Source organism: Tachyglossus aculeatus, chromosome 6 (assembly GCF_015852505.1).
Source record: "Tachyglossus aculeatus isolate mTacAcu1 chromosome 6, mTacAcu1.pri, whole genome shotgun sequence".
Lineage (NCBI taxonomy): Eukaryota > Metazoa > Chordata > Mammalia > Monotremata > Tachyglossidae > Tachyglossus > Tachyglossus aculeatus.
Window position 1 is genome coordinate 5113663 of NC_052071.1, and position 27698 is coordinate 5141360.

Below are 27698 nucleotides of genomic sequence, written 5' to 3' on the forward strand. Positions count from 1 at the left end.
CGCGCTGGGGGGATCCAGGCAAATTCAATCGTGTTTATCGAGCGCTTACCGCCTGCAGAGCACTGTACTGAGCGCTTGGGAACACAATTCAGCGGGGTTGGACACAGTCCCCGGCCTACGTGGGCGTCCCAGTCTCAATCCCCATTTTTCAGATGAGGGAACCAAGGCCCAGAGAAGTGAAATGACCCGACCAAGGTCACCTTCCAGGCCCGGGCCTTGCCCGCCACTCCCTGCCGCTTCCCCTAGTAAGCGCTTAATCGATACCACGGCTCATTTTTTTTTTTATCATTCCCAACTGCGTAGACCCGTGGAAGCAGCGATTCCTTTATTTAAAAAATGATGGCGTTTACGAAGTGCTTACTACTGTGCGCCAAGCACTGTTCTGAGCGCTGGGGGAGATACAGGGTGATCGGGTTGTCCCACGTGGGGCTCCCAGTCTTGATCCCCGTTTTCCAGATGAGGGAACTGAGGCCCAGAGAAGTGAAGCCCACCGTTGGGTAGGGACTGTCTCTATATGTTGCCAACTTGTACTTCCCAAGCGCTTAGTACAGTGCTCTGCACACAGTAAGCGCTCAATAAATACGATTGTTTGATTGAAATGACTGGCCCAAGGTCACACAGCAGACAAGGGGCGGAGCCGGGATCGGAACCCATGACCTCTGACTCCCAAGCCCGGGCTCTCAGGCTGGACACCGTCCCCGTCCCCCGTGGGGATTCCCGGTCTTTCCCACGAGTCGGGAAGCCGAACGGAAGGAGGATCCGGTCCCTGGGGATGGTCCCGCCCTTCCTCTGGCAAGCGCTTCGGACAGTGCCCAGTGCTTATGACAGTCATCATCATCATCATCAATCGTATTTATTGAGCGCTTACTGTGTGCAGAGCACTGTACTAAGCGCTTGGGAAGTACAAATTGGCAACACATACAGTCCCTACCCAACAGTGGGCTCACAGTCTAAAAGGGGGAGACAAAACCAAACATACTAACAAAATAAAATAAATAGAATAGATATGTACAAGTAAAGTAAATTAATAAATAAATAGAGTAATAAATATGTACAAACATATATCATCATCATCATCAATCGTATTTATTGAGCGCTTACTGTGTGCAGAGCACTGTACTAAGCGCTTGGGAAGTACAAATTGGCAACACATAGAGACAGTCCCTACCCAACAGTGGGCTCACAGTCTAAAGGGGGGAGACAAAACCAAACATACTAACAAAATAAAATAAATAGAATAGAGATGTACAAGTAAAGTAAATTAATAAATAAATAGAGTAATGAATATGTACAAACATATATCATCATCATCATCTCGTATTTATTGAGCGCTTACTGTGTGCAGAGCACTGTACTAAGCACTTGGGAAGTACAAATTGGCAACACATACAGTCCCTACCCAACAGTGGGCTCACAGTCTAAAAGGGGGAGACAAAACCAAACATACTAACAAAATAAAATAAATAGAATAGATATGTACAAGTAAAGTAAATTAATAAATAAATAGAGTAATGAATATGTACAAACATATATCATCATCATCATCATCAATCGTATTTATTGAGCGCTTACTGCGTGCAGAGCACTGTACTAAGCGCTTGGGAAGTACAAATTGGCAACACATAGAGACAGTCCCTACCCAACAGTGGGCTCACAGTCTAAAAGGGGGAGACAAAACCAAACATACTAACAAAATAAAATAGAATAGATATGTACAAGTAAAGTAAATAAATAGAGTAATAAATATGTACAAACATATATACACATAGACAGGTGCTGTGGGGAAGGGACTTCCCTTAGCTGTGGGACTTTGGGCAAGTCACTTAATCAATCATATTTATGGAGCGCCTACTGGGTGCAGAGCACTGTACCAAGCGCTTGGGAAGTCCTTGGCACAGAGCGCTTAACCAATACCATCATTGTTAAATCGGAGCCCGCCAGGCAGAGCTGGCATCCCCTCGGGCTGCCCCCCGAACCCCCAGCCCCGGGTGGTCGCCCCCCACAAGTTCCCGACCCCATTTCCCTCAGCCCTGCCCGGGGGGGTCCGGCCAACCGTCTGTTCATCAATCAATCGATCGGTGGTACTTATTGGGCACCCGCTGGGACTGAGCGCCTGGGAGAGGACGGCGCAACCGACTTTTCTTTCAGTCATACTGAGCGCCTGCCTGTAGCGATGGTAACGACAGTGGTGTCTGTTGAGCGCTCACTCCGTGCCAGGCACTGGGCTAAGCGTTGGGCTCCGAGGAAACTGGGTTGGCCAAAGCCCCCGTCCCACGTGGGGCTCCCGGTCTTCACCCCCACTTTACAAGGGAGGGGACTGGCAAGGGAAGTGGCTCGCCCAAGGTCACGCAGTGTCAGACGTGTGGCCGCGCGAGGATTAGAACCCGTGACCTTCCGACTCACAAGCCTGTGCTGTACCCACGGCGCCATGCTGCTTCTCATGCTGCCTTCGGGGTGCAAAGCACTGTCCTAAGCGCTGGGGAGAGGACAATAGAGAAAAGCATGGCTTAGGGGCAAGAGCCCGGGTTTGCGAGTCAGAGGCCGTGGGTTCTAATCCCGGCTCCGCCGCCGATCAGCTGGGTGGCTCGGGGCGAGTCAGTTGACCTCTCTGGGCCTCGATGACCTCATCTGTAAAATGGGGATAATGATTACAGTGTCAGTTAAGCGCTTACTTTGTGCCGAGCACTGTTCTTGTACTTCCCGAGCGCTCAGTACGGTGCTCTGCACAGTAAGCGCTCGATAAATACGATTGAATGAATGTTCTAAGCGCTTACTATGGGCCGGGCACTGTTCTTGTACCTCCCGAGCGCTCAGTACGGTGCTCTGCACACAGTAAGCGCTCCATACATACGATTGAATGAATGTTCTAAGTGCTTACTATGTGCCGGGCACTGTTCTTGTACCTCCCGAGCGCTCAGTACGGTGCTCTGCACACAGTAAGCGCTCGATAAATACGATTGAATGAATGTTCTAAGCGCTTACTATGGGCCGGGCACTGTTCTTGTACCTCCCGAGCGCTCAGTACGGTGCTCTGCACACAGTAAGCGCTCAATACATACGATTGAATGAATGTTCTAAGCGCTTACTATGGGCCGGGCACTGTTCTTGTACCTCCCGAGCGCTCAGTACGGTGCTCTGCACACAGTAAGCGCTCGATAAATACGATTGAATGAATGTTCTAAGCACTTACTATGTGCCGGGCACTGTTCTTGTACCTCCCGAGCGCTCAGTACGGTGCTCTGCACACAGTAAGCGCTCAATACATACGATTGAATGAATGTTCTAAGCGCTTACTATGGGCCGGGCACTGTTCTTGTACCTCCCGAGCGCTCAGTACGGTGCTCTGCACACAGTAAGCGCTCGATAAATACGATTGAATGAATGTTGTAAGCGCCGGGAGAAGACTGTGAGCCCCACGGGGGGCAACCCGACGAGCTGGGATCTTCCCCAGCGCTTAGGACAGCGCCCGGCACGTAGTAAGCGCTTAACGGATGCCGTCGTCATTATGACGATCACGCGAAGGGCCGAATCGCAGGGGCCGGGGGGCTTTGGGACGGCCTTTTCGGGGGGCTAAAAACCCGGGGCCGGCGGGGGGGTCTCTCTATTTCGCAGGACTTGTACTGTGTACGCAGCGACCTGGGCAACCTGCTCAAAGCCCTGGGCCGGCTGGAGGAGGCCAAGGTAGGTGTCCGCCGTCCCGCGCGCCCCGGATCGCGCGCGCCGTCCCGCCGTCCGGCCGCCGCCCCTCCCGCCGGGGCCGGGGCCGCCCCCTCCCCACCCCGAGGCCGAGGACGCGGCGGCCGGCGGCCGGAACTGCTGCTCTTCTAAAGTCGGTCGCGGCTTGTAAGTGGAGAAGACTGGCGCCCAAAACGTTGCCCCCCCTGGTAGTAGCGGCCTTGACTGGCTCGTGACCCCCCCCCCCCACCCCGTCTGTCTGTCCTCCCCACCCTGACCCCAGTGGAAGAAAGGCTGCGAATTTGGTCCTAAATTCACAATCGGACTCGCCCCCTCCCGATTCCTTCCCTCTCGACCCTCCCCGTTCTCGACTCCTCCCCTCCGCCCCCCCCAAAAAAGAGACTTCCCGTTCCTCCTCGTCGCTCCCCCCTTCCCTCCCCCACCCTCCGCACCCCCCCTCCAAAAAAAGACAAGAAGTCGATTGACCTCCCTCCCACCCCGTCACCCCCCCCCACGCCAAATTGGATCGACGCACTGATCTCTCGAATGGAAGGGGCGAAGCTGGTTTGTTCGGGAAAATGGGCTGATCGAAAGAAAAGTTGCCCGAGTGGAAAAAGGTGGCTTCTAGCAGCGTCTCCGTGGGCCCGGAAGGTCCCCCCCCCGGGGGGGTCCTTCCGGAGGCGCCAGTGTCCGGGCGCGTCCCGTCCCCCCCCCCCCCCCCCGTCCCCCCTCACACTCCCCAACCGCCCCTTGTTACAAGCCACCTTAATGCCAGCGCGCCCGCCCGCCCGCCGGGGCGAGGAGCGGGGCGGGGGCGCGGCGGGGGCCGCCCGGAGACCCCCCGCCCGCCCGTCCGCCCGCCCTCCGCTCCGAGCCCCACGCGCCTGCTCCCCCCCCCAGCCTGGAGTGCACCGCCCAGCGTAGCTGTCCGGTTGACCGCCCGGACGCCCCCCCCGACCCCCTCCGGGCCCCGGGGGTGGGGCGGGGGGGGGGTCTCGGCTCCCCCCAAAGCGACGCCGCCGTCCGGGCCGGAGGCGAAGGGCGAATTGGCCACGTCTGGAGCCCGTGGGGACCCCCGTCCCCCTCCCAAAACGACCGTTTGGGGCCAAATCCGGGGTTTTCCGTCCCCTCCCCGCCCGACCAAGCGGACAGCTAACACGAGTCGCACTTCAGGGCAGCTTTAGAGGGCCGGCCTAGGCCGGACACGTCCCCCGGCCCCCCGCCCCGCGCCTGCCTCTGGGTTGTTGCTGACCTCTTTATTTCAGAGCTCTGGAGACCTCCTAGTTTGACACCCCGCCTCTCTGTCTCTCTCGAGAACCGCGGCCAGCGAACCGTCCTCTCTCTCTCTCTCTCTCTCTCTGGCTCTCTCCGTCTCTGGCTCTCTCTCTCTCCGTGTCTCTCTCTCTGTCTCTCTCTGTCTCTGTCTCTCCGTCCCCCACCCCCCGGACCCACAGTCCGTCCACGCAACGTCTTTCTTTTGCCATCAGCGCATTGGAGAAGCCAAGCCAGCCCCGCCCCGCGGGTAGACCGAAGCCAAACCAGGCCGCCTCAGCGGGAGGCCCAGAGCCTTTCTTCCAGCCCAAACCGGTCCCGTCCCCCCCCCAAGACCCTCCCCGCCCCCCCATCGTCCCCCCAACGTGTGACAGTCCTCGATTTGTGACCCCCCCCCCCCCCCGCATGACTCCCTCGTTCCGGACCGTCCCCCCACCCCGTCCCGATGTCGTATCCCACGATCCGCAGAAGTTTGCGTTGCTTTGTTGAACTTGGACTAATGATCTTGTTTTATTTTCTCTCTTGTTTTTTGGTTTTTTGTTTTTTTTTTATTTTGTTCCCCCCCCCCTTGACACTGTATTGAGAAGGTTTCAGGTGGGTGTGAAACCTCCTAATCCACATGCGTAAAGGGCCAGGCCTGGATCTAGGGCAGACACACGCCTCCTCCTCCTCCTCCTCCTCCTCCTCCTCCTCCTCCTCCAGCAAGGAACGCGACGCAAAGTCACATGAGAAAATATGGTAACGGGTTTGTAACTGCCACAGCCAAACAATTTGCCTCCATGCTTGTCCTCTGTCTCGTGGCTTCAGAAAACAGCTTCAGATGATACATTTCTCCCCCTCCCCCCTTTTTCTTTTTGGTTTTTCTCCCCCCCCCCCCCCGTAAGAAAAGCAAACGTAGCCGTAGAACTCTCCGTACCTCTGTACGAGTCAGTACCGTAAGCGAGCGTTCGATGCCAAAGCCACGGTTCTTTCAGAGAAAGTAAATGAGCGCCATATTTTAATATTCCTTTCTTTTTTCTTTCCTTTTTTTTTTTTGTATTTAAAAAAAAAAAAGCCAAACAACCGAACGGAATTGGAGATTTTGACTCTAGTGAGAGCTCCTGACTCTCGCTTTTTTGGGGGGTAGGGTTGGTTTTCTTTTTTCCGTACCGTTATGAGGATTCTGGGTTTTTTTTACGATTATTATGATTTTTTTTCTCCCCCCCCCCCCCCACCTCCCCCTTACCCTCCTTGGTTTGGATTGCAGCGTTCTGCCCTTCTGACGATGCGCCGTGACCCTGCAGCAGCGCAGAGGCCGCGCAGGCGTTTGTCCCTTCCCCCCCCCCCCGCACCCCGCGCGGCGCGTGCGAGCGAGCCCCTCCCCCCCAGCCCCCCCGGCGGACGGTCGACCGGATCGTGCGCCCCCCGACCGGCCTCCCCTCACCCCCCGCCCCGGTTCCCCCCCCCCCACCCCGACTCGCCCCGTCCCCCTCCCCCGGGGGTCTCCCCGGGGAGCCCGGCCGGCCGCGGGGGGGCCGGATCCGCTCGGCCGTCTGCCGCGCCGCGGGGGCGGGGGCCGGGGAAGCGGCGCAGCGAGCGGCGCGCTGCGGCTAGGAGACGCCGGCGACGCGGGCGCACGCATTACAGGGACCGCCCCCCGGGCACCCCGGCCCGGCCCGCGGGAGGTTTCGGGAGCGTCGGTCCCCCCCGCCGCCGCCGCCGCCCTTCCCCGCTCCCCGTCCCGGCACGGCGGCGGCGCGGAGCTCGGGGGACTCGGGGGGCTTGGGGGGGGTTGTCATCCTCGGGGGGCCGGCGGCGGAACTGAGAGCGGGGGCCCGGGCCCGGGGGGCGGTCGGCGCAAGCGCAGGAGCGAGCGGCCGACCGAGGCAGCGCATTTAGTCGCGGCGCAAGCGAGCCTGTGCTGCAGGGTCACTTTTGGCCGGTCGGAGGAGGGACGCTGACACCCCCTTTTTCTTCCTCCCCCCCCGCCCCCCCTTCTTCAAATGTTTCCCTGTCCCCCTCGACCCCTGTCTCTCCGTGTCTCTCTCCGTCGGCCTCTGTCTCCCCCCCGCCCTCGTCTCTCCGGCCGCTCCCCACCCCGCCCCCTCCAAGGCGTGTTACCTGAAAGCCATCGAGACCCAGCCGAACTTTGCCGTCGCCTGGAGCAATCTCGGCTGCGTCTTCAACGCCCAAGGGGAGATCTGGCTGGCCATCCATCACTTTGAAAAGGTTGGGGGAGAAGGGGCGGTCCTCCTCACAGGGCAGGCGGGTGGGCGGAACAGACCCCGTGCCCAGGAAGACGCTGCCTGATGGACAGCGAGTATGAGGGCTGTCCTATGCCACCCTCTCTCCTTTGCCCCCTCTCTCCCTTTTCTTTCATCCCCCTTCCCCTCTCTTCATCCATCCTTCTCTCTTCCTCTCTCTTTTCCCCCTCTCCTTCCCCCTTTGCTTTTTTCTCTCTCCCTCCTTCTCCCCTTTTCCTTCTCTCCATCCCCTCCTTTTTTCCCTCCCTCTCTCCTTTCCCCCCTCCTTTTCCCCTCCTCCTTTCATCCTTCTCTCTTTCTCCTTTTCCTTCTCTCCCTCTCCTCCTTTTCCCCTGCCCCTTTTCACTCTCTCCCTCTCTCCTTCCCCCTTTCCCCCCCTCCTTTCATCCTTCTCTCTTTCTCCTTTTCCCCCTCTCTCCTTTCATCCTTCTTTCTCCCTCTCTCCCCTCTCTTCCTTTCTCCTTTCCCCCCTCTACATTTTTCTCTCCCTCTCCCTTTCCTTTTCTCCCTCTCCTCCTTTTCTCCCCTCTCCTTTTCCCTCTCTCCCTCTCCTTTCCCTCCCTTTTTCCCCCCCCTCCTTTCATCCTTCTCTCTCCTTCTCTCCTTTCCCCTCTGTTCCTTTCTCCTTTTCCCCCTTTCTACTTTTTTCTCTCCCTCTCCTTTTCCTTCTCTCCCTCTCCTTTTCCCTCTCTCCTTTTTCTTCCTTTCCCTTCTCTCTTTTTCCTTTTCTCTCCCGCCTTTTCCCTCTCTCTCCTCATCTCTTCTTTTCCCTCTCCCTCCCTCTCTCCTTTCATTCCCCCCCCACCCCTGCCCTCCTTTCATCCGTGTCTCGCCCTCTCCCTTCTTTCCGGGGGAAGGTCAGGGCCCATCTCCACACCCTCCTGGGGATCGAGCCTCGGGGTTGAGAGGGTTAAGGACGGGAGCGGGGAGCAGGGGGCTTCCTGCCCGGGGCCCCAACTCACAGTTTCCTTGTCTTTCAGGCTGTGACCCTTGATCCTAATTTCCTGGATGCCTATATTAACCTGGGCAACGTCCTGAAAGAGGCCCGAATCTTTGACAGGTGAGATGTGGCGGGAGCAGAAACCCATCCCCCTCATTCTCCCACACCTCCCGCCCGGGGACCCCTGGGGCCCGAAGATCAGGGGCGGAGCCCTGCCAAGATGTCCTCCCGGGGAGCCGCTGCTCCCATATGTCGGCAGCTAGCCCGCCCCGAAGCCCAGCACCGGGCTCGCTCCTCTTAGTGGCCACGGGCGGGTCACTTTTTCCACGCCTCGTCTGCAAAGTGTCTGTTGTATTGAGCGCTTACTGTGGGCAGAGCACTGGACTAAACGCTGGGGAGAGGATAATACATCAATAGAACCAGACACGTTCCCTCCCCACAAGGAGCTGACGGTCGGGGAGGGGCAGACGGACAGGAAGAGAAAGAAATAAATGAGGGATGTGGACCTGAGTGCTTTGGCGTTGGGAGGGGGGAATGAATCCAAGGAGGAAGTCGGGGCGACGCGTAAGGGAGTGGGAGAGGAGGAAAGGGGGGCCTAGTCAGGGAAGGCCTGAGGAGACGGGCCTTCAATGAGGCTTTGAAGGCGGGGAGAGTCATCGTCTGTGGGATTGGAAGAGGGAGGCCGTTCCGGGCCTGAGGCGGGACGTGGGCAAGAGGTCGGCGGCGAGTTGGACGAGATGGAGGGACGGGGAGAAGGTTAGCAGCACCAGAAGAGCCAAGTGTGCGGGCTGGGTTGCAGTGAAGTGAGGTGGGAGGGGGCGAGGTGATGGACGGCTTTAAAGCTGACCGTGACGAGTTTCTGTGGGATGGGGAGGTGGATGGGCAACCCTGGAGGGTCTTGAGGAGTAGGGAAACATGGCAGAGAGTAAAGTCTGGTCTGGAGTGGCAAGAGACGGGAGGTCGGCGAGGAGGCTGAGGTGGGAGAAGAAAAGAGGTCGGATCGGCGTGGTGGCCGTCTGGATTCATCCATTCAGTCGTATTTATTGAGCGCTTACTGTGTGCAGAGCACTGTACTAAGCACTTGGGAAGTACAAGTTGGCAACATATAGAGACGATCCCTACCCTACCCATAAAATGGATGGATGGAGAGGAAAGGGCGGATTTAAACGACGCTTTGAAGGTGGGACCGACGGGATTCAGTGATGGGTCGGATGAGAGAGAGGAGTCAAGGAGAACTCCCGGGTCGCAGGATTGCGAGCCGGGGAGGATGGAGGTGCCGTCTGCGGTGACGGGAAAGGTGCGGTGTCGCGTCTGGGGCCTCCACGCCCGCGGCGCCTCCTCCCACCCACCCACCGGCCCCCCGGGCGTTGCGTTGCAGAGCCGTGGCGGCCTACCTGCGGGCCCTGAGCCTCAGCCCAAACCACGCCGTGGTCCACGGCAACCTGGCCTGCGTCTACTACGAGCAGGGCCTCATCGACTTGGCCATCGACACTTACCGGCGAGCCATCGAGCTGCAGCCCCACTTCCCGGACGCCTACTGCAACCTCGCCAACGCCCTCAAGGAGAAAGGCAGCGTAAGCCGGGGGGGGTCCCCTGCCCCGCTCCCCACCCCCAGTCGTCCGTGGGTGGGCCGCCCCGCGGGGGCCGGCTCCCCCTCTTCCGAAGACGGCGGCGGGCTGGAGTCGTCATCATCAGTCATATTTATTGAGCGCTTACTGTGTGCAGAGCACTGTACTAAGCGCTCGGGAAGGACAAATTGGCAACATATAGAGACAGTCCCTACCCAACTGCGGGCTCACGGTCTAAAAGGAGTCGCTCCCTCTCGGCTCCCGGGACGGAAACTCGTTGAGAGAGGGAGTGAGAGAGCGAGGGTGAGTGTGAGAGATCGTGAAAGGAGAGAGGGTAAGTGAGAGACCGTGTGAGTGAGAGAAAGTATGCATGCTTTGGGATAGAACAATAATAATAATAATCATGGCTTTTATTAAGCGCTTACTATGTGCAAAGCACTGTTCTAAGCACTGGGGAGGATACCGGATTATCAGGTTGTCCCACATGGGGCTCACAGTCTTCATCCCCATTTGACAGATAAGGGATAATAATAATAATGGTATTTGTTAAGCACTTACTATGTGCAAAGCACTGTTCTAAGCGCTGGGGAGGGTACAAGATTATCAGGTTGTCCCACGGGGGGCTCACAGTCTTCATCCCCATTTGGCAGATAAGGGAACTGAGGCACAGAGAATAATAATAATAATGGTATTTGTTAAGCGCTTACTATGTGCAAAGCACTGTTCAAAGCGCTGGGGAGGGTACAAGATTATCAGGTTGTCCCATGGGGGGCTCACAGTCTTCATCCCCATTTGGCAGATAAGGGAACTGAGGCACAGAGAATAATAATAATGGTATTTGTTAAGCGCTTACTATGTGCAAATCACTGCTCTAAGCGCTGGGGATGATACAAGATTATCAGGCTGTCCAACGTGAGTCACGCTCACAGTCTTCATCCCCATTTGATAGATAAAGGGAACTGAGGCAGAGAGAATAATAATAACAGTATTAAGCGCTTACTATGTGCAAATCACTGCTCTAAGCTGCTGGGGAGGATGCAAGATTATCAGGTTGTCCAACGTGAGTCTCACTCCCAGTCTTCATCCCCATTTTACAGGTAAGGGAACCGAGGCACAGAGAATAATAATAGTAACGGTATCTGTTAAGCACTTACAATGTGCAAAGCACTGTTCTAAGCGCTGGGGGAGATACAAGGTAATCGGATTGTCCCATGTGGGGCTCACAGTCTTAATGCCCGTTTCCCAGATGAGGGAACTGAGGCCCGGAGGAGCGAAATGACTCGCCCAAGGTCACACAGCTGGCCCGCGGTGGAGCCGGGAGTAGAACCCACGACCTCTGCCTCCCAAGCCCGGGCTCTTTCCGCTGAGCCACGCTGCTGAACGCTTACCGTGTGCCGAGCACTGGGGTGGAAACAAGTCCATTCATTCATTCAGTCGCATTTATTGCAGAGCACTGTAGTAAGCGCTTGGGAAGTCCAAGTTGGCAACATGGCCCACTGGGAAAGAGCCCGGGCTTTGGAGTCAGAGGTCATGGGTTCAAACCCCGGCTCCTCCAATTGTCAGCTGTGTGACTCTGGGCAAGTCACTTCACTTCTCTGGGCCTCGGTTACCTCACCTGTAAAATGGGGATTAAGACTGTGAGCCCCACGTGGGACAACCTGATCGCCTTGTAACCTCCCCAGCGCTTAGAACAGTGCTTTGCACGTAGTAAGCGCTTAATAAATGCCATCATTATTATTATTATCTAGAGACGGTCCCTACCCAACAGCGGGCTCACCGTCTAGAAGGGGGAGACAGGCGGCAAAACCAAACATATTAACGAAATAAAATAAGTGGAATAAATACGTACAAGTAAAATAAAGAGTAATAAATCCGTACAAATATATATGCAGGTGCTGTGGGGAAGGGAAGGAGGGGGCTCAGTCTGGGAAGGCGATGGGGTCGGACACGGTCCCCGTCCCCCGGGGGCCTCCCGGTCCCACCGTGGTCCCGGAGCGGGAGGACCAGAGGGCGGAGAACCGCAGGGTTGCCCCCCAATCAATCAATCAATCATATTTATTGAGCGCTTACTATGTGCAGAGCACTGTACTAAGCGCTTGGGAAGTACAAATTGGCAACATATAGAGACAGTCCCTACCCAGCATTGGGCTCACAGTCTAAAAGGGGGAGACAGAAGACAAAGCCAAACATACTAACAAAATAAAATGAATAGATATGTACAAGTAAAATAAATAAATAGAGGGATAAATATGTAATATTTAATAATAAATATGTAATAGAGTAATAAATATCCCCAAGGTGGATCATCATCATCACCAATCGTATTTATTGAGCGCTTACTGTGTGCAGAGCACTGTACTAAGCGCTTGGGAAGTACAAGCTGGCAACCTATAGAGACGGTCCCTACCCAACAGCGGGCTCACAGTCTAAAAGGGGGAGACAGAGGACAAAGCCAAACATACCAACAAAATAAAATAAATAGAATAGATATGTGCGAGTAAAATAAATAGAGGGATAAATATGTAATATTTAATATTTAATAATAAATATGTAATAGAGTAATAAATATCCCCAAGGCGGAGCATCATCATCACCAATCGTATTTATTGAGCGCTTACTGTGTGCAGAGCACTGTGCTAAGCGCTTGGGAAGGACAAGCGGGCAACGTACAGAGATGGTCCCTACCCAACAGCGGGCTCACAGTCTAAAAGGGGGAGACAGAGGACAAATCAATCAGTCAATCAATCGTATTTATTGAGCGCTTACTATGTGCAGAGCACTGTACTAGGCGCTTGGGAAGTACAAATTGGCAACACATAGAGACAGTCCCTACCCAACAGTGGGCTCACAGTCTAAAAGGGGGAGACAGAGAACAGAACCAAACATACCAACAAAATAAAATAAATAGGATAGAAATGTACAAGTAAAAGAAATAAATAGAGTAATAAATATGTACAACCATATATACATATATACAGGTGCTGTGGGGAAGGGAAGGAGGTAAGATGGGGGGGATGGAGAGGGGGACTAGGGGGAGAGGAAGGAGGGGGCTCAGTCTGGGAAGGCCTCCTGGAGGAGGTGAGCTCTCAGCAGGGTCTTGAAGGGAGGAAGAGAGCGAGCTTGGCGGATGGGCAGAGGGAGGGCATTCCGGGCCCGGGGGGTGACGTGGGCCGGGGGTCGACGGCGGGACAGGCGAGAACGAGGTACAGTGAGGAGATTAGCGGCGGAGGAGCGGAGGGTGTGGGGTGGGCTGTAGAAGGAGAGAAGGGAGGTGAGGTAGGAGGGGGCGAGGTGATGGACAGCCTTGAAGCCCAGGGTGAGGAGTCTCTGCCTGATGCGCAGATTGATCGGTAGCCATTGGAGGTTTTTGAGGAGGGGAGTTAATATGCTCAGAGCGTTTCTGGACAAAGATAATCCGGGCAGCAGCATGAAGTATGGATTGAAGTGGAGAGAGACACGAGGATGGGAGATCAGAGAGAAGGCTGGTGCAGTAGTCCAGACGGGGTAGGATGAGAGCTTGAATGAGCAGGGTAGCCGTATGGATGGAGAGGAAAGGGCGGATCTTGGCAATGTTGCGGAGCTGAGACCGGCAGGTTTTGGTGACGGCTTGGATGTGAGGGGTGAATGAGAGAGCGGAGTCGAGGATGACACCAAGGTTGCGGGCTTGTGAGACGGGAAGGATGGTAGTGCCGTCAACAGAGATGGGAAAGTCAGGGAGAGGACAAGGTTTGGGAGGGGAGACAAGGAGACAAAGCCAAACATGCTAACAAAATTAAATAAATAGAATAGATATGTACGAGTAAAATAAATAGAGGGATAAATATGTAATATTTAATATTTAATAATAAATATGTAATAGAGTAATAAATATCCCCAAGGCGGAGCATCATCATCACCGATCGTATTTATTGAGCGCTTACTGTGTGCAGAGCACTGTACTAAGTGCTTGGGAAGTACAAGCGGGCAACGTACAGAGACGGTCCCTACCCAACAGCGGGCTCACGGTCTAAAGGACGCGGGTGCGAGTCCCGACCGGCTTCCGTTCGTTCTCCCCTCCCAGGTGGCGGAAGCGGAGGAGTGCTACAACACGGCCCTGCGGCTGTGCCCCACGCACGCCGACTCCCTCAACAACCTCGCCAACATCAAGCGGGAGCAGGGCAACATCGAGGAGGCCGTGCGCCTCTACCGCAAGGCGCTGGAGGTGGGGCCGGGGGCCGGGGGGCGGGGGTCCCGACCCGAGGGGGGCCGGGAGGCTGAGCGACCCCCCCGGCCTTCCTCCCCAGGTGTTCCCCGAGTTCGCCGCCGCCCACTCCAACCTGGCCAGCGTCCTGCAGCAGCAGGGCAAGCTGCAGGAAGCCCTGATGCACTACAAGGAGGCCATCCGGTACGTACGAGACCGACGACTCGGTCCGGCGCTGAGCGCCCCGGTCGTCTGCGACGCGGGAGGGACGGGAAGAGCGTAGGGAGATGGAGAGATCCGTTAGCTGAGGCTTTGAAAGCCGGGAAGGGCATTATTCATTCACTCAGCCGTATTTATTGAGCGCTTACTGGGTGCGGAGCGCCGTGCTAAGCTCTTGGGAAGCGGGAGTTTGCGTTCATGTGGACGTCAGATGCGGGATATGTAAAATGGTATTTATTGAGCACTCACGAGGAGCCGGGGAGGGTACAAGGTGACCTCTGAACTCGCAGGCTGGGGCTGGGGGGGGGTGGGCCCCGCTGGAATCGGTTGTGCGTCGCTTTCATCATCAATCGTATTTATTGAGCGCTTACTGTGGGCAGAGCACCGTGCTAAGCGCTTGGGAAGTACCAGTTGGCAACATATAGAGACAGTCCCTACCCAACAGTGGGCGTATTTATTACTCTATTTATTTATTTATTTATTTTACTTGTACATTTCTATCCTATTTATTTTGTTTCGTTGGTATGTTTGGTTCTGTTCTCTGTCTCCCCCTTTTAGACTGCGAGCCCACTGTTGGGTAGGGGCTGTCTCTATGTGTTGCCAGTTTGGACTTCCCAAGCGCTTAGTCCAGTGCTCGGCACATAGGAAGCGCTCAATAAATACGATTGATTGATTGATTGATTGATAAAAGATACGGTGATGTGCAGGGTAAAGGGAGCGTCAGGGCTTACGAGTCTATCAGTCGTATTTATTGAGCGCTGACTGTGTGTAGAGCGCTGTACTAAGCGCTTAGTACAGAGGACTGAGCGCGAGTCAGAGGACCCGGGGTCTAATTCTTGCCTGCTCTGTGACCTTGGGCGAGTCGCTTGGCTTTTCTGTGCCTCAGTTTCCTCTGCGGAATAGGGACCAAGTCATAATGGTGGCGTTGGTTAAGCGCTCGCTACGTGCAGAGCACCGTTCTAAGTGCTGGGGAGGTTACAAGGGGATCGGGTTGTCCCACGGGGGGGCTCCCGGTCTTCATCCCCATTTGACAGATGAGGGAACTGAGGCCCAGAGTGGTGAAGTGACTTGCCCAAAGGCATCATCATCAATCGTATTTATTGAGCGGTTACTGAGCGCTTGGGAAGTACAAATTGGCAACATATAGAGACAGTCCCTACCCAACAGTGGGCTCACAGTCTAAAACGGAGGCGGGATTTGAACCCATGACCTCTGACTCCAAAGCCCGGGCTCTTGCCACCGAGCCTCGCTGGTTCCGGTAGCCCGTCGCGGGGGGCCGCCGCTGACGGGGCGGCCCGCGGCCTCTCCCTCCCCGTCCTCCCCAGCATCAGCCCCACGTTCGCGGACGCCTACTCCAACATGGGGAACACGTTGAAGGAGATGCAGGACGTGCAGGGGGCCCTGCAGTGCTACACGCGCGCCATCCAGATCAACCCGGCCTTCGCCGACGCTCACAGCAACCTGGCCTCCATCCACAAGGTAGCCGCCCCAGGGACCTCCCTTCCTCCCCAGCCCCTCCTTGTCTCCGCCGAAACTCGTTGAGAGAGGGGGTGAGAGAGCGAGGGGGAGTGGGAGAGATGGTGAAAGGAGAGAGGGTGAGTGAGAGACCGTGTGAGTGAGAGAAAGTATGCGTACTTGGGGATATAACAATAATAATAATAATCGTGGCATTTATTAGGCGCTTACTATGTCCAAAGCACTGTTCTAAGCGCTGGGGAGGATATCGACTTATCAGGTTGTCCCACGTGGGGCTCCCAGTCTTCATCCCCGTTTGACAGATAAGGGAACTGAGGCCCGGAGAAGTACCCGGGCGTCGAGAGGACTTGGGTTCATTCACTCATTCAGTCGTATTTATTGAGCGCTTAGAGCGCTGTGCTAAGCGCTTGGGAAGTACGAGTTCTCACCCCGGCCGCTTCCCTTCTCCGGGCCTCGGCTCCCTCCTCCGGAAGATGAGGAGCAATCGATCAGTCGTTTTTATTGAGCGCTTTCGGTGTGCAGAGCACTGTACTAAGCGCTTGGGAAGTGCAAGTGGGCAACGTATAGAGACGGTCCGTACCCAGCAGCGGGCTCACAGTCTAGAAGGGGGAGACAGAGAACCAAACCAAACATGTTAACAAAGTGAAATGAATAGAATAGATATGTACAAGTAAAATAAATAGAGTAATAAATACATACAAACATAAATAGAATAGATATCTACAAGTAAAATAAATAGAGTAATAAATATGTACAAATATATATACAGGTGCTGTGGGGAAGGGAAGGAGGAGGTAGGATGAAGAGCGCGAGCCCCGCGTGGGACGGGGCTGGGATCCACCCCGGGGCTTAAAACGGCGCTCGACGTACGAGAAGAGCTTCGCCGATCCCATCACCGTCGCGGCTCTGCCGCTCCCCGGCGGGGTGACCCTGGACGAGTCACTTCCCCTCTCTGGGCCTCGGCGACCCCATCCGTCAAATGGGGATGAAGCCCGGGAGCCCCACGCGGGGCCAAGGGACTCTGTCCAACCCAGTTGACTTGCATCTGCCCAAAAGCTTAGAACGGCGCTCCATACGGGGGACGCGCTTAACCGTCGGCGCTTAGAACGTAGTAAGCGTCTATCCGATGCCGCGATCGCTATCGAAGGGCCCGATTGTCGTCTTTAAATGCCCGAGTTACTGATAATCCCGATTCCCCCCCGACCACGCAGGACTCGGGTAACATCCCGGAAGCCATCGCCTCGTACCGCACCGCCCTGAAACTGAAACCCGACTTCCCCGACGCTTATTGCAACCTGGCGCACTGCCTGCAGGTGAGCCCGGGGTGGGGGCCGGGGCGGGCCGGGACCCCGGGACTCGGCCCGGAGGGTCGCGCGGGGGGGGGTCCTCCCGGTGACGCCCATCCCTCCCTCCCCAGATCGTCTGCGACTGGACGGACTACGACGAGCGGATGAAGAAGCTGGTGAGCATCGTGGCGGACCAGCTGGAGAAAAACCGCCTGCCCTCCGTCCACCCCCATCACAGCATGCTCTACCCGCTCTCCCACGGCTTCCGCAAGGCCATCGCCGAGCGCCACGGCAACCTCTGCCTGGACAAGGTAGGGGGTCGGGGGGCGGCTTACCGCGTGCGTGCAGAGCATCGCTACGGGCTCCTGGAGAGCGCGGGGACTGTAGGTCACCTCCCTTCTCCCCTCCCGCCCCCAAATGGGAAGGCTTCGCCAGCCCGGGGCGGAGCGCGGAGGCCGGGGATCGTCCCCGGAGCGGGGGGCCGTCTGGTCGGGGCCCCTCGGGGTCCCGCTTCCCTCCCGAGATGGGGCCGTGGCGGGTGGGCGCGACAGGAGCGGCCTCCCCGGGCTCCGGTCCCGTCGTCGGGGGAGAAGCCCGCGTCCGTGGCGGGAGCCGGGCACGAGAGGAGCCTCCCCGCCGGAAACCGCTCCCGTTTCCACGCCCGGCCGTGATACCGTCGGGAGAGTCGGCCGCTCAGTACGTCGCGTCTGCCGAGCGCTTACTGCGTGCGGAGCACTGGGCCGATCCGGAGAGGACGGCGGAACGACCAACGGGCAAAGCGGGCTTCCCGGGCCGGGGAGAAGACTGGGATTTTCCCGGGGGGTCGCAACGCTCTTCCTCTCCGGCCAGCCGGGGAGGCCGGGCCTTGGGATGAGGCGGGAAGGGGCGAGGGGGGCGTTGCCCCCATATCTGAGAGGATCGTCGTTCGGGGGGTCAGCTTCGCCTTCTCTCCCCCTCCCCAGATCAACGTCCTCCACAAGCCGCCCTACGAGCACCCGAAGGACCTGAAGGTCAGCGAAGGCCGGCTGCGGGTGGGCTACGTGAGCTCCGACTTCGGCAACCACCCGACGTCCCACCTGATGCAGTCAATCCCCGGCATGCACAACTCGGACAAGTTCGAGGTGAGGCCGGGAAGCCGCTCGGGGTCGCGAGGGACTCCGGGGATCGGCTCGGCCGGTCCCGAGACGGAGGGGGACGGAGAGCGAACGCCCCCCGGGTTTGGGGGTCGTGGGTGGGCGCCCTTCCCACCCCATAATGCTCATTCAATCATTGTCTCAGTATTTACTGAGCGCTTACTGTGTGTGCGGAGCACTGGACCGAGCGCCTGGGAAGTACAATGCAGCAGTAAAGAGAAATAAATAACGGCGTCTGTTAAGCACTTACTGCTTAGAGAAGCAGCGTGTGTGCAGAGCACTGTGCTGAGCGCCTGGGAAGTACAATGCAGCAGTAAAGAGAAATAAATAGCGGCGTCTGTTAAGCGCTTACTGCTCAGAGAAGCAGCGTGGTTCAGTGGAAAGAGCCCGGGCTCGGGAGTCGGAGGTCATGGGTTCTAATTCCAACTCGGCCACTAATAATAATAATAATAATAATAATAATAGCATTTATTAAGCGCTTACTATATGCAAAGCACTGTCCTAAGCGCTGGTCAGCTGTGTGGCTTTGGGCAAGACACTTCACTTCTCTGGGCCTCAGTGACCTCAGCTGTAAAATGGGGATTAAGACTGTGAGCCCCACGTGGGGCAACCTGATCACCTTGTAACCGCCCCCAGTGCTTAGAACAGTGCTTTGCACGTAGTAAGCGCTTAATAAATGCAATTATTTATTATCATTATTATTATTATTTGTTCGCATTCACCCCAGCCCTTAGTACAGTGCCTAACTTCTCTGTGCCTTAGTTCCCTCATCGGGAAAATGGGGGTGAAGACCGTGAACCCCACGTGGGACAACTTGATCACCTTGTCTCCCCCCCAGTGCTTAGAACAGTGCTTGGCACATAGTAATAATAATAATAATAATAATGATGGCATTTTTTGAGCACTTATTATATGCCATCATCTAAGTGACAGCACTTAGAACAGTGCTTTGCATGTGGTAAGCGCTTAACAAATGCCATCATTATTATTACTGTTATTATTACTATGTGCCAAGCACTGTTCTAAACCCTGGGGATAGATACAGGGTTAGCAGGTTGTCGCACGTGGGGCTCACGGTCTTCATCCCCATTTTCCCGATGAGGGAACTGAGGCACAGAGAAGTTAGGCGGCTTGTCCAGGTCACACCGCAGACAAGTGGCGGAGCCGGAATTAGAACCCACGACCTCTGATTCCCAAGCGTGGCTCAGTGGAAAGAGCATGGGCTTTGGAGTCAGAGGTCGGGAGTTCAAATCCCGGCTCCCCCACATGTCTGCTGTGTGACTTGGGGCAAGCCGCCTAACTTCTCTGTGCCTCAGTTCCCTCATCAGGAAAATGGGGATGAAGACTGTGAGCCCCCCCACCGTGGGACAACCTGATCACCTTGTATCTATCCCCAGGGCTTAAAACAGTGCTTCATCATCATCATCAATCGTATTTACTGAGCGCTTACTATGTGCGGAGCACTGTACTAAGCGCTTGGGAAGTACAAATTGGCAATATATAGAGACAGTCCCTACCCAACAGTGGGCTCACAGTCTAAAAGGGGATACAGAACAAAACCAAACATACTAACAAAATAAAATAAATAGAATAGATATGTACAAGTAAAATAGAGTAATAAATATGTACAAACATATATACACATATACAGGTGTTGTGGGGAAGGGAAGGAGGTAAGATGAGGGGGATGGAGAGGGGGGACGAGGGGGAGAGGAAGGAAGGGGCTCAGTCTGGGAAGTCCTCCTGGAGGAGGTACTATGTGCTTGGCACATAGTAATATTAATAACAATAATAGTAATGATGGCATTTGTTAAGCGATATGCAAAGCACTGTTCTAAGCGCTGTCGCTTAGATGATCACCGTGTAACCTCCCCAGCGCTTAGAACAGTGCTTTGCACATAGTAAGCGCTTAATAAATGCCATCATCATCATTATTATTATTATTATTATTACCCACTGAGCCATGCTGCACCCCAGCAGTCGCTAACTCGGCGACCGTCTCCCCCACCCCTAGACTGTGGGCGGGTGGCGAGCGGGGAAGGGGTCCGTCTCATGTCAATCAATCAATCAATCGTATTTATTGAGCACTTACTATGTGCAGAGCACTGTACTAAGCGCTTGGGAAGTACAAATTGGCAACACATAGAGACAGTCCCTACCCAACAGTGGGCTCACAGTCTAAAAGGGGGAGACAGAGAACAGAACCAAACATACCAACAAAATGAAATAAATGGGGTAGAAATGTACAAGTAAAATAAATAAATAAATAGAGTAATAAATATATGTCCCCTATCAAGCGCTCAGTCCAGTGCCCCGCATGCGGTCAGCGCTCCGTAGGTCGGACTGACGGACCCCCTCTGCCCCCTCAGGTTTTCTGCTACGCCCTCAGCCCGGACGACGGCACCAACTTCCGTGTGAAGGTGATGGCGGAGGCCAACCACTTCGTGGACCTTTCCCAGGTGAGAGCCGTCCCCCCCAGCCCCCAAATCTCCGGGCATCCTCCCGGGCGCCGTCCGTCTTCCGGTTCCGCGCCGGGGACCCCCCCGAGCGGAGACCGGCCGGTTTGTGTCCTCCCCTGACGTCCTGCGCTGAGACCCCCCGGGGGTCGGACTCGGGGCCCGCCGCAGAGAGGCAGCCTGGCGTAGTGGTTTCAGAGGGTCCTGGGTTCTAATCAGTCAATCAATCAATCAATCAATCGTATTTATTGAGCGCTTACTATGTGCAGAGCACTGGACTAAGCGCTTGGGAAGTACAAGTTGGCAACACATAGAGACAGTCCCTACCCAACAGTGGGCTCACAGTCTAAAAGGGGGAGACAGAGAACAGAACCAAACATACCAACAAAATAAAATAAGTAGGATAGAAATGTACAAGTAAAATAAATAAATAAATAGAGTAATAAATATGTACAACCATATATACATATATACAGGTGCTGTGGGGAAGGGAAGGAGGTAAGACGGGGGGATGGAGAGGGGGACGAGGGGGAGAGGAGGGAAGGGGCTCAGTGTGGGAAGGCCTCCTGGAGGAGGTGAGCTCTCAGCAGGGCCTTGAAGGGAGGAAGAGAGCTAGCTTGGCGGAGGGGCAGAGGGAGGGCATTCCGGGCCCGGGGGAGGACGTGGGCCCGGGGTCGACGGCGGGACAGGCGAGAACGGTTCTAATCCCTTGTCCGCCGGGTGACGCCCGGCGAGTCGCTCGGCTTCTCTGGGCCTCAGTGACCTCATCATCATCATCATCGATCGTATTGAGCGCTTACTATGTGCAGAGCACTGTACTAAGCGCTTGGGAAGGACAAATTGGCAACATACGGAGACAGTCCCTACCCAACAGTGGGCTCACAGTCTACCTCATCTGTAAAATGGGGATTGTGAGCCCCACGTGGGACGGGGACTGGGTCCTACCCGATTTGCCCAGATCCACCCCGCTCCTAGAACAGTAGTAAAGCGCTTAACAAATGGCACAATTATTATTATTACTACTAATAATTATTAGTATTATTACTAATATTAGTAATTATCATTATTACTGATTATTATTACTGATATAGTAATAATAATAATGATAGCATTTATTAAGCGCTTACTATGTGCAAAGCACTGTTCTAAGTGCTGGGGAGGTTACAGGGTGATCAGGTTGTCCCGTGCGAGGCTCCCCGTCCTCATCCCCATTTGACAGATGAGGGAACTGAGGCCCAGAGAAGTGAAGTGACTTGCCCAAAGTCACACACCTGACAGGTGGATCTGAACCCATGACTTCTGACTCCAGAGCCCGGGCTCTTTCCACTGAGCCACGCTGCTTCTCTGTTGTATTATTATTATATATGTATATTATAGGGGTTATCTCTATCAAGAAGCAGCGTGGCTCAGTGGAAAGAGCCCGGGCTTTGGAGTCAGAGGTCATGGGTTCAAATCCCGGCTCCGCCACTTGTCAGCTGTGTGACTTTGGGCAAGTCACTTAACTTCTCTGGGCCTCAGTTACCTCATCTGTAAAATGGGGATTAAGCTGTGAGCCCCACATGGGACAACCTGATCACCTTGTAAACTCCCCAGCGCTTAGAACAGTGCTTTGCACATAGTAAGCGCTTAATAAATGCCATCATTGTTATTATCTGTTGCCAACTTGTACTTCCCAAGCGCTTAGTACAGTGCTCTGCACACAGTAAGCGCTCAGTAAGTACGATTGATTGATTGGTATTGTAAAAAAAAAAGGTGGGAGGACGTGGAGAGGGGGCTTCCAAGCCACCGGTCGGGTTTCTGAGTGAGGCCCAGAATATCGCAACAGCCATTATTCTTGCTGGACTCGCGGTTTTACGTTGCGGGAGGACGGGTACCCGATCCCTGCCCGACAGGGAGGAGACCGAGGCCCAGGGAAGTGAGTCGGCCAAGCTCACCCGGCCGGGGCGAGGCCCGGGACCCTTCCGCCGCCCGGGCACCTCGGCCCGACCGCCCCCTCACCGAGCCCCGGCCCCCCCAGATCCCGTGTAACGGCAAGGCGGCCGACCGCATCCACCAGGACGGCATCCACATCCTCGTCAACATGAACGGCTACACCAAGGGCGCCCGCAACGAGCTGTTCGCCCTCAGGCCGGCCCCCATCCAGGTAGGGACCCTGGCACCTCCGGGTTTTCCTGGAGCGGAATTCCATCCATCCGTCGCCCGCTCAGATGAGCCCGTATCTGCCCCGGCGCCGAGAACGACGCCTGGCACGTAGTGGGCACCGAGCGAGTACCGGGATGATCGTTCGTTCTTAGCTGGGGAGGGAAGGGGGGTGGCACCGTCCGTTTCCGAAGCGCCCGGGAGCCCCCCGCGCCCGGCCGGAGACGGCGCGTGACTTGCCCTCCGGGCGTGACCCGCAGGCGATGTGGCTGGGCTACCCGGGGACCAGCGGGGCGCTCTTCATGGACTACATCATCACAGACCAGGAGACCTCGCCCGCCGAGGTAGCGGAACAGTACTCGGAGAAGCTGGCCTATATGCCCAGCACCTTCTTCATCGGGGACCACGCCAACATGTTTCCTCACCTGAAGGTCGGCGGGGGCCACCCAAGGCCGGGCGGGCGGAGGGCGGGGGGTCCCCGTGGGGCGGCACCCCACCGATCCCGGAAACCCTCCCCCACTACAGAAAAAGGCCGTCATCGACTTCAAATCGAACGGGCACATCTACGACAACCGCATCGTCCTGAACGGCATCGACCTGAAGGCGTTTCTGGACAGCCTGCCGGACGTCAAGATCGTCAAGGTGCGTGCCCGGGGCTGGGCCGGGCGGCGGGCCTGGGGGCGGGGGGCCGGGGCGGCCCTGACCCCGGCGGCTCTCTCCCGGCCAGATGAAGTGCCCGGACGGCGGGGACAACGGCGACGGCGGGCCGGCCCTCAGCATGCCCGTCATCCCCATGAACACCATCGCCGAAGCCGTCATCGAGATGATCAACCGGGGCCAGATCCAGATCACCATCAATGGCTTCAGCATCAGCAACGGCCTGGCCACCACCCAGGTGGGCCCCCGGCCCTCCCCCTTCTCTCTCTCTCTCCCTCTCCCCTCTGTTTCTCCCTCTGTCTCCTCCCCCTCTACCCTTCTTCTCTCTCTGCCCACCTGTCTCTTGCTCTCTCTCTGCCCCATTTCTTCTTCTCTCTCTGTGCCCCCCTCTGTCTTTCCCTCTTCCTTTCTCTCCCCCCTCTGTCTACCACTCTTTGTCTCCCTGTCTCTTTCTTCCTGTTTCCTCCCTCTTTCTCTCTCTCGCTGTCTCTGCCCTCTTTCTCTCCCTCTTTCTCTGCCCCCTTTGTCTCTCCCTTACTCTCTTTCTTTCTGCCCCCTCTGTCTCTCCCCCTTTCTTTCTCTGCCTCCTCTCTTCCTCTTTCTGCCCCCCTCTGCCTCTCCCTCTTTCTTTCTCTCCCCTGTCTATCACTCTTTGTCTCTCCATCTTTCTCTTCCTTTCCTCCCTCTCTCTCACTCTCTCTGCCCCATCTCTACCTTTCTCTCTGCCCTCTGTCTCTCCCTCTTTCTCTGCCCCCCTTTGTCTCTCTCTTTCTCTCTCTCTTCCCCCCTCTCTCCCTCTCTCTGCCCCCTCTGTCTCTCCCCCTTTCTTTCTCTGCCCCTCTTTCTTCCTCTTTCTGCCCCCCTCTGTCTCTCACTTTCTTTCTCTCTTCCCCCATCTACCACTTTTTGTCTCCCCGTCTCTCTCTTCGTTTCCTCCCTTTCTCTCTCGCTTGCTCTCTCTGCCCCGTCTCTCCCTTTCTCTCTGCCCTCTCTCACTTCCTCTTTCTGTCCCCCGTCTCTCCCTCTTTCTCTCTCTGCCCCTCTGTCACTCCCTTCCTCTCTCCCTGCCCCCCTTTGTCTCTCCCTCTGTCTCTTTCTACCCCTTCTGTCTCTCCCTTTCTCTCCCCTCTCTCCCCCACCACCCCATCTCTCCCTCTTTCTCTCTCTCTCTCTCTCTCTCCCTGCCCCTCTGTCTCCCCCCATGTTGGACAAGTCACGTCGCTTCTCCAGGCCTCAGTTCCCTCGTCTGTATAACGGGGACGAAGACTGTGAGCCCCCTGTGGGACAGGGACAGTGTCCAGCCTGATTAACTTGTCTCTCCCCCAGCGCTTTAAACAGTCCTGGGCACGTAGTAAGCGCTTAACAAGTCCCGTTATTATTATTATTATCATTCCCCTCTCTCTGCCCCCTCTGTCTTCCCATCTCTCTACCCCCACCTGTCTCTGTCCACTTGTGTCCGTCTGCCCTGCTGTCTCCCCTTCGGCCCCCGCCTCCGGTCTTAGTCCGGGGTGGAGGCCCCTCTAGACTTGGCGAACGAACCCCAACAGCGTGGCGAGTCAGGTAGCCGTCCGGCCGATGGCCAGGACCGCCTCCTCCCGCCCCCTCCCCAGGACCCCAGTCGTGCGAGACCCTCTGCTTTGGGTGTGGGGGCAAATCTGGGGAGATGGGGGAGAGGAGGAGGGCGGCCCGGCCCCAGCCTGACGAGGCGGGGTTCGTGTGTCCATCCCTCCGCCCACCCCCCAGATCAACAACAAGGCGGCCACCGGCGAGGAGGTCCCCCGCACCGTCATCGTCACCACGCGCTCTCAGTACGGCCTGCCGGAGGACGCCATCGTCTACTGCAACTTCAACCAGCTGTACAAGATCGACCCGTCCACCCTGCAGATGTGGGCCAACGTGAGTGCCCGCCCCGGGGGGTGCCTTCACTGAGGCTCGGACGGTGGGCAGCGACCGTCGGGCGGACGTGAAGGTTGGGTGGGACGCTCCAGACCGGACGACGACGGCAGCGTGGCCTAGTGGGTAGAGGCCTCGGGGGTGTGGGTTCTCATCCCGGCTCCTCCCCTTGTCCGCTGGGTGACTTCCCTCCTCTGGGCCTTGGCTCATTCATTCAATCGTATTTATTTTAGCGTTTATTCAGCGCTTACTATGTGCAAAGCACTGTTCTAAGCACTGGGGAGGTTACAGGGTAATCAGGTTGTCCCACGGGGGGCACACAGTCGTAATCCCCATTTTGCAGATGAGGGAACTGAGGCCCAGAGAAGTGACTTGCCCAAAGTCACACAGCTGACAATTGGCGGAGCCGGGATTTGAAATTACTGAGCGCTTACTGTGTGCAGTACACTGTACTAAGCGTTTGGGAAGTCCAAGTCGGCAACATATAGAGATGGTCCCGACCCAGCAACAGGCTCACAGTCCAGGAGGGAGAGACAGACAACTAAACAAAACACGTGGACGGGTGTCAAGTCGTCAGAATAAATAGAGATAAAGCTAGGTGCACGTCCTTAACAAAATAAATAGAATAGCAAATATGTACAAGTAAAATAAATAGAGTAGTAAATAGGTTCCCTCCTCTGTGGGGATCGAGAAGGTGGGCAGGGGCTGGCCCTGACTCATTCATTCATTCAATCATATTTATTGAGCGCTTACTGTGTGCAGAGCACTGTAGTAAGCGCTCGGGAAGTCCAAGTTGGCAACATATAGAGACGGTCCCTACCCAACAGTGGGCCCACAGTCTAGAAGGGGGAGACGGACGACAAAACAAAACATATTAACAAAATAAAATAAATAGAATAAATATGTACAAATAAAACTCGATTTGCTCGTGCCCACCCTGGCATCTGGCACACAGCAAGCGCTTACCAAATGCCACTGTTCTCATTATTCATTCATTCAATTGCTATTTATTGAGTGCTTACTGTGTGCAGAGCCCTGGACTAAGCACTTGGGAAGTCCAGGTTGGCAACATATAGAGACGGTCCCTACCCAACAGCGGGCTCAAGAATGGTGAGACAGAACAGAACAAAACAAAACAAAACATATTAACAAAATAAAATAAATCGAATAAATATGTACCAATAAATAAATAGAGTAATAAATATGTGCAAGCATATATACAGGTGCTGTGTGGAGGGGAAGGAGGTAAGGCATGGGGAAGATGGGGAGCAGGAGATTGTCGTTGGATAATCGAGTGCCCCATCACTAGTTATTGTCGGGTAATCATTCATTCATTCAATCGTATTTATTGAGCGCTTAATGTGTGCACAGCACTGTACTAAGCACTTGGGAAGTATAAGTCGGCAACATATAGAGACAGTCCCTACCCCACAACGGGCTCAGTCTAGAAGGGGGAGACAGACAACAAGACTGGTGTCAAGTCATCAGAATAAATAGAGGTAAAGCTAGATGCACATCATTGACACAATAAATAGAATAGTAAATATGTACAAGTAAAATAGAGGAATATATCTGTACAAATATACACACAAGGGCTGTGGGGAGGGGAAGGAGGTAGGGTGGGGGGGGGTGGGGAGGAGGAGAGGAAGGAGGGGGCTCGGTGTGGGAAGGCCTCCCGGAGGAGGTGAGCTCTCAGTAGGGCTTTGAAGGGAGGAAGAGAGCGGATTTGGGGAGGGAGGGCACTCCGGGCCGGGGGGAAGGACGCGGGCCGGGGGTCGATGGTGGGATGGGCGAGAACGAGGCACGATGAGGAGGTGAGCGGCAGAGGAGCGGAGGGTGCGGGCTGGGCTGGAGAAGGACAGAAGGGAGGGGAGGTAGGAGGGGGCCAGGGGATGGACAGCCTGGAAGCCCAGGGTGAGGAGTTTCTGCCCGATGCGTAAGTTGATTGGTAGCCACTGGAGATTTTTGAGGAGGGGAGTAACATGCCCAGAGCGTTTCTGGACAAAGACAATCCGAGCAGCGGCGTGAAGTATGGAGTGAAGTGGGGAGAGGCAGGAGGATGGGAGATCGGAGAGGAGGCTGATGCAGTAATCCAGTCGGGATAGGATGCGGGCTGGGCTGTAATCGCCGGAGCCCTGGGCCGCCACCGTTGTCCGTACTGACCGTGACCCCCCCACCACCGGCCTTCGCCTTCTCTCCCGGTAATCGCCGGAGCCCTGGACCGCCACCGTTGTCCGTACTGACGGTGACCCCCCTCCCCCGGCCTTCGCCTTCTCCCCCCACGGCGGTCAGATCCTGAAGCGCGTCCCGAACAGCGTGCTGTGGCTGCTCCGCTTCCCGGCGGTGGGCGAGCCCAACATCCAGCAGTACGCCCAGAACATGGGCCTGCCCCAGTCCCGCATCGTCTTCTCGCCCGTCGCCCCCAAGGAGGAGCACGTGCGCCGCGGCCAGCTGGCCGACGTCTGCCTCGACACCCCGCTCTGCAACGGCCACACCACCGGCATGGACGTCCTCTGGGCCGGGACCCCCATGGTCACCATGCCAGGTGGGCCCGGCCCCCG

At 56.0% G+C, this 27698-nt stretch overlaps 1 protein-coding gene across 3 annotated transcripts in view; it reads left to right on the forward strand.

Moving 5' to 3' along the window:
• Positions 1-27698, forward strand: part of OGT (O-linked N-acetylglucosamine (GlcNAc) transferase) — a 46492-nt gene that overhangs the window by 13953 nt on the left and 4841 nt on the right. For 2 of the 3 annotated variants that reach the window (XM_038747859.1, XM_038747860.1), the window contains exons 4-20: positions 3613-3681; positions 7039-7155; positions 8171-8250; positions 9509-9704; positions 13759-13899; positions 13982-14082; positions 15423-15576; positions 16785-16886; positions 16991-17170; positions 17822-17980; positions 20362-20451; positions 22466-22591; positions 22848-23018; positions 23113-23229; positions 23315-23482; positions 24988-25140; positions 27430-27682. In XM_038747859.1, coding sequence (XP_038603787.1) covers positions 3613-3681; positions 7039-7155; positions 8171-8250; positions 9509-9704; positions 13759-13899; positions 13982-14082; positions 15423-15576; positions 16785-16886; positions 16991-17170; positions 17822-17980; positions 20362-20451; positions 22466-22591; positions 22848-23018; positions 23113-23229; positions 23315-23482; positions 24988-25140; positions 27430-27682 — 2377 coding nt within the window. Of the gene's footprint in view, positions 1-3612; positions 3682-5385; positions 5686-7038; positions 7156-8170; positions 8251-9508; positions 9705-13758; positions 13900-13981; positions 14083-15422; positions 15577-16784; positions 16887-16990; positions 17171-17821; positions 17981-20361; positions 20452-22465; positions 22592-22847; positions 23019-23112; positions 23230-23314; positions 23483-24987; positions 25141-27429; positions 27683-27698 lie in introns of those variants that run through there. The other variant, XM_038747861.1, reaches the window with a different exon arrangement.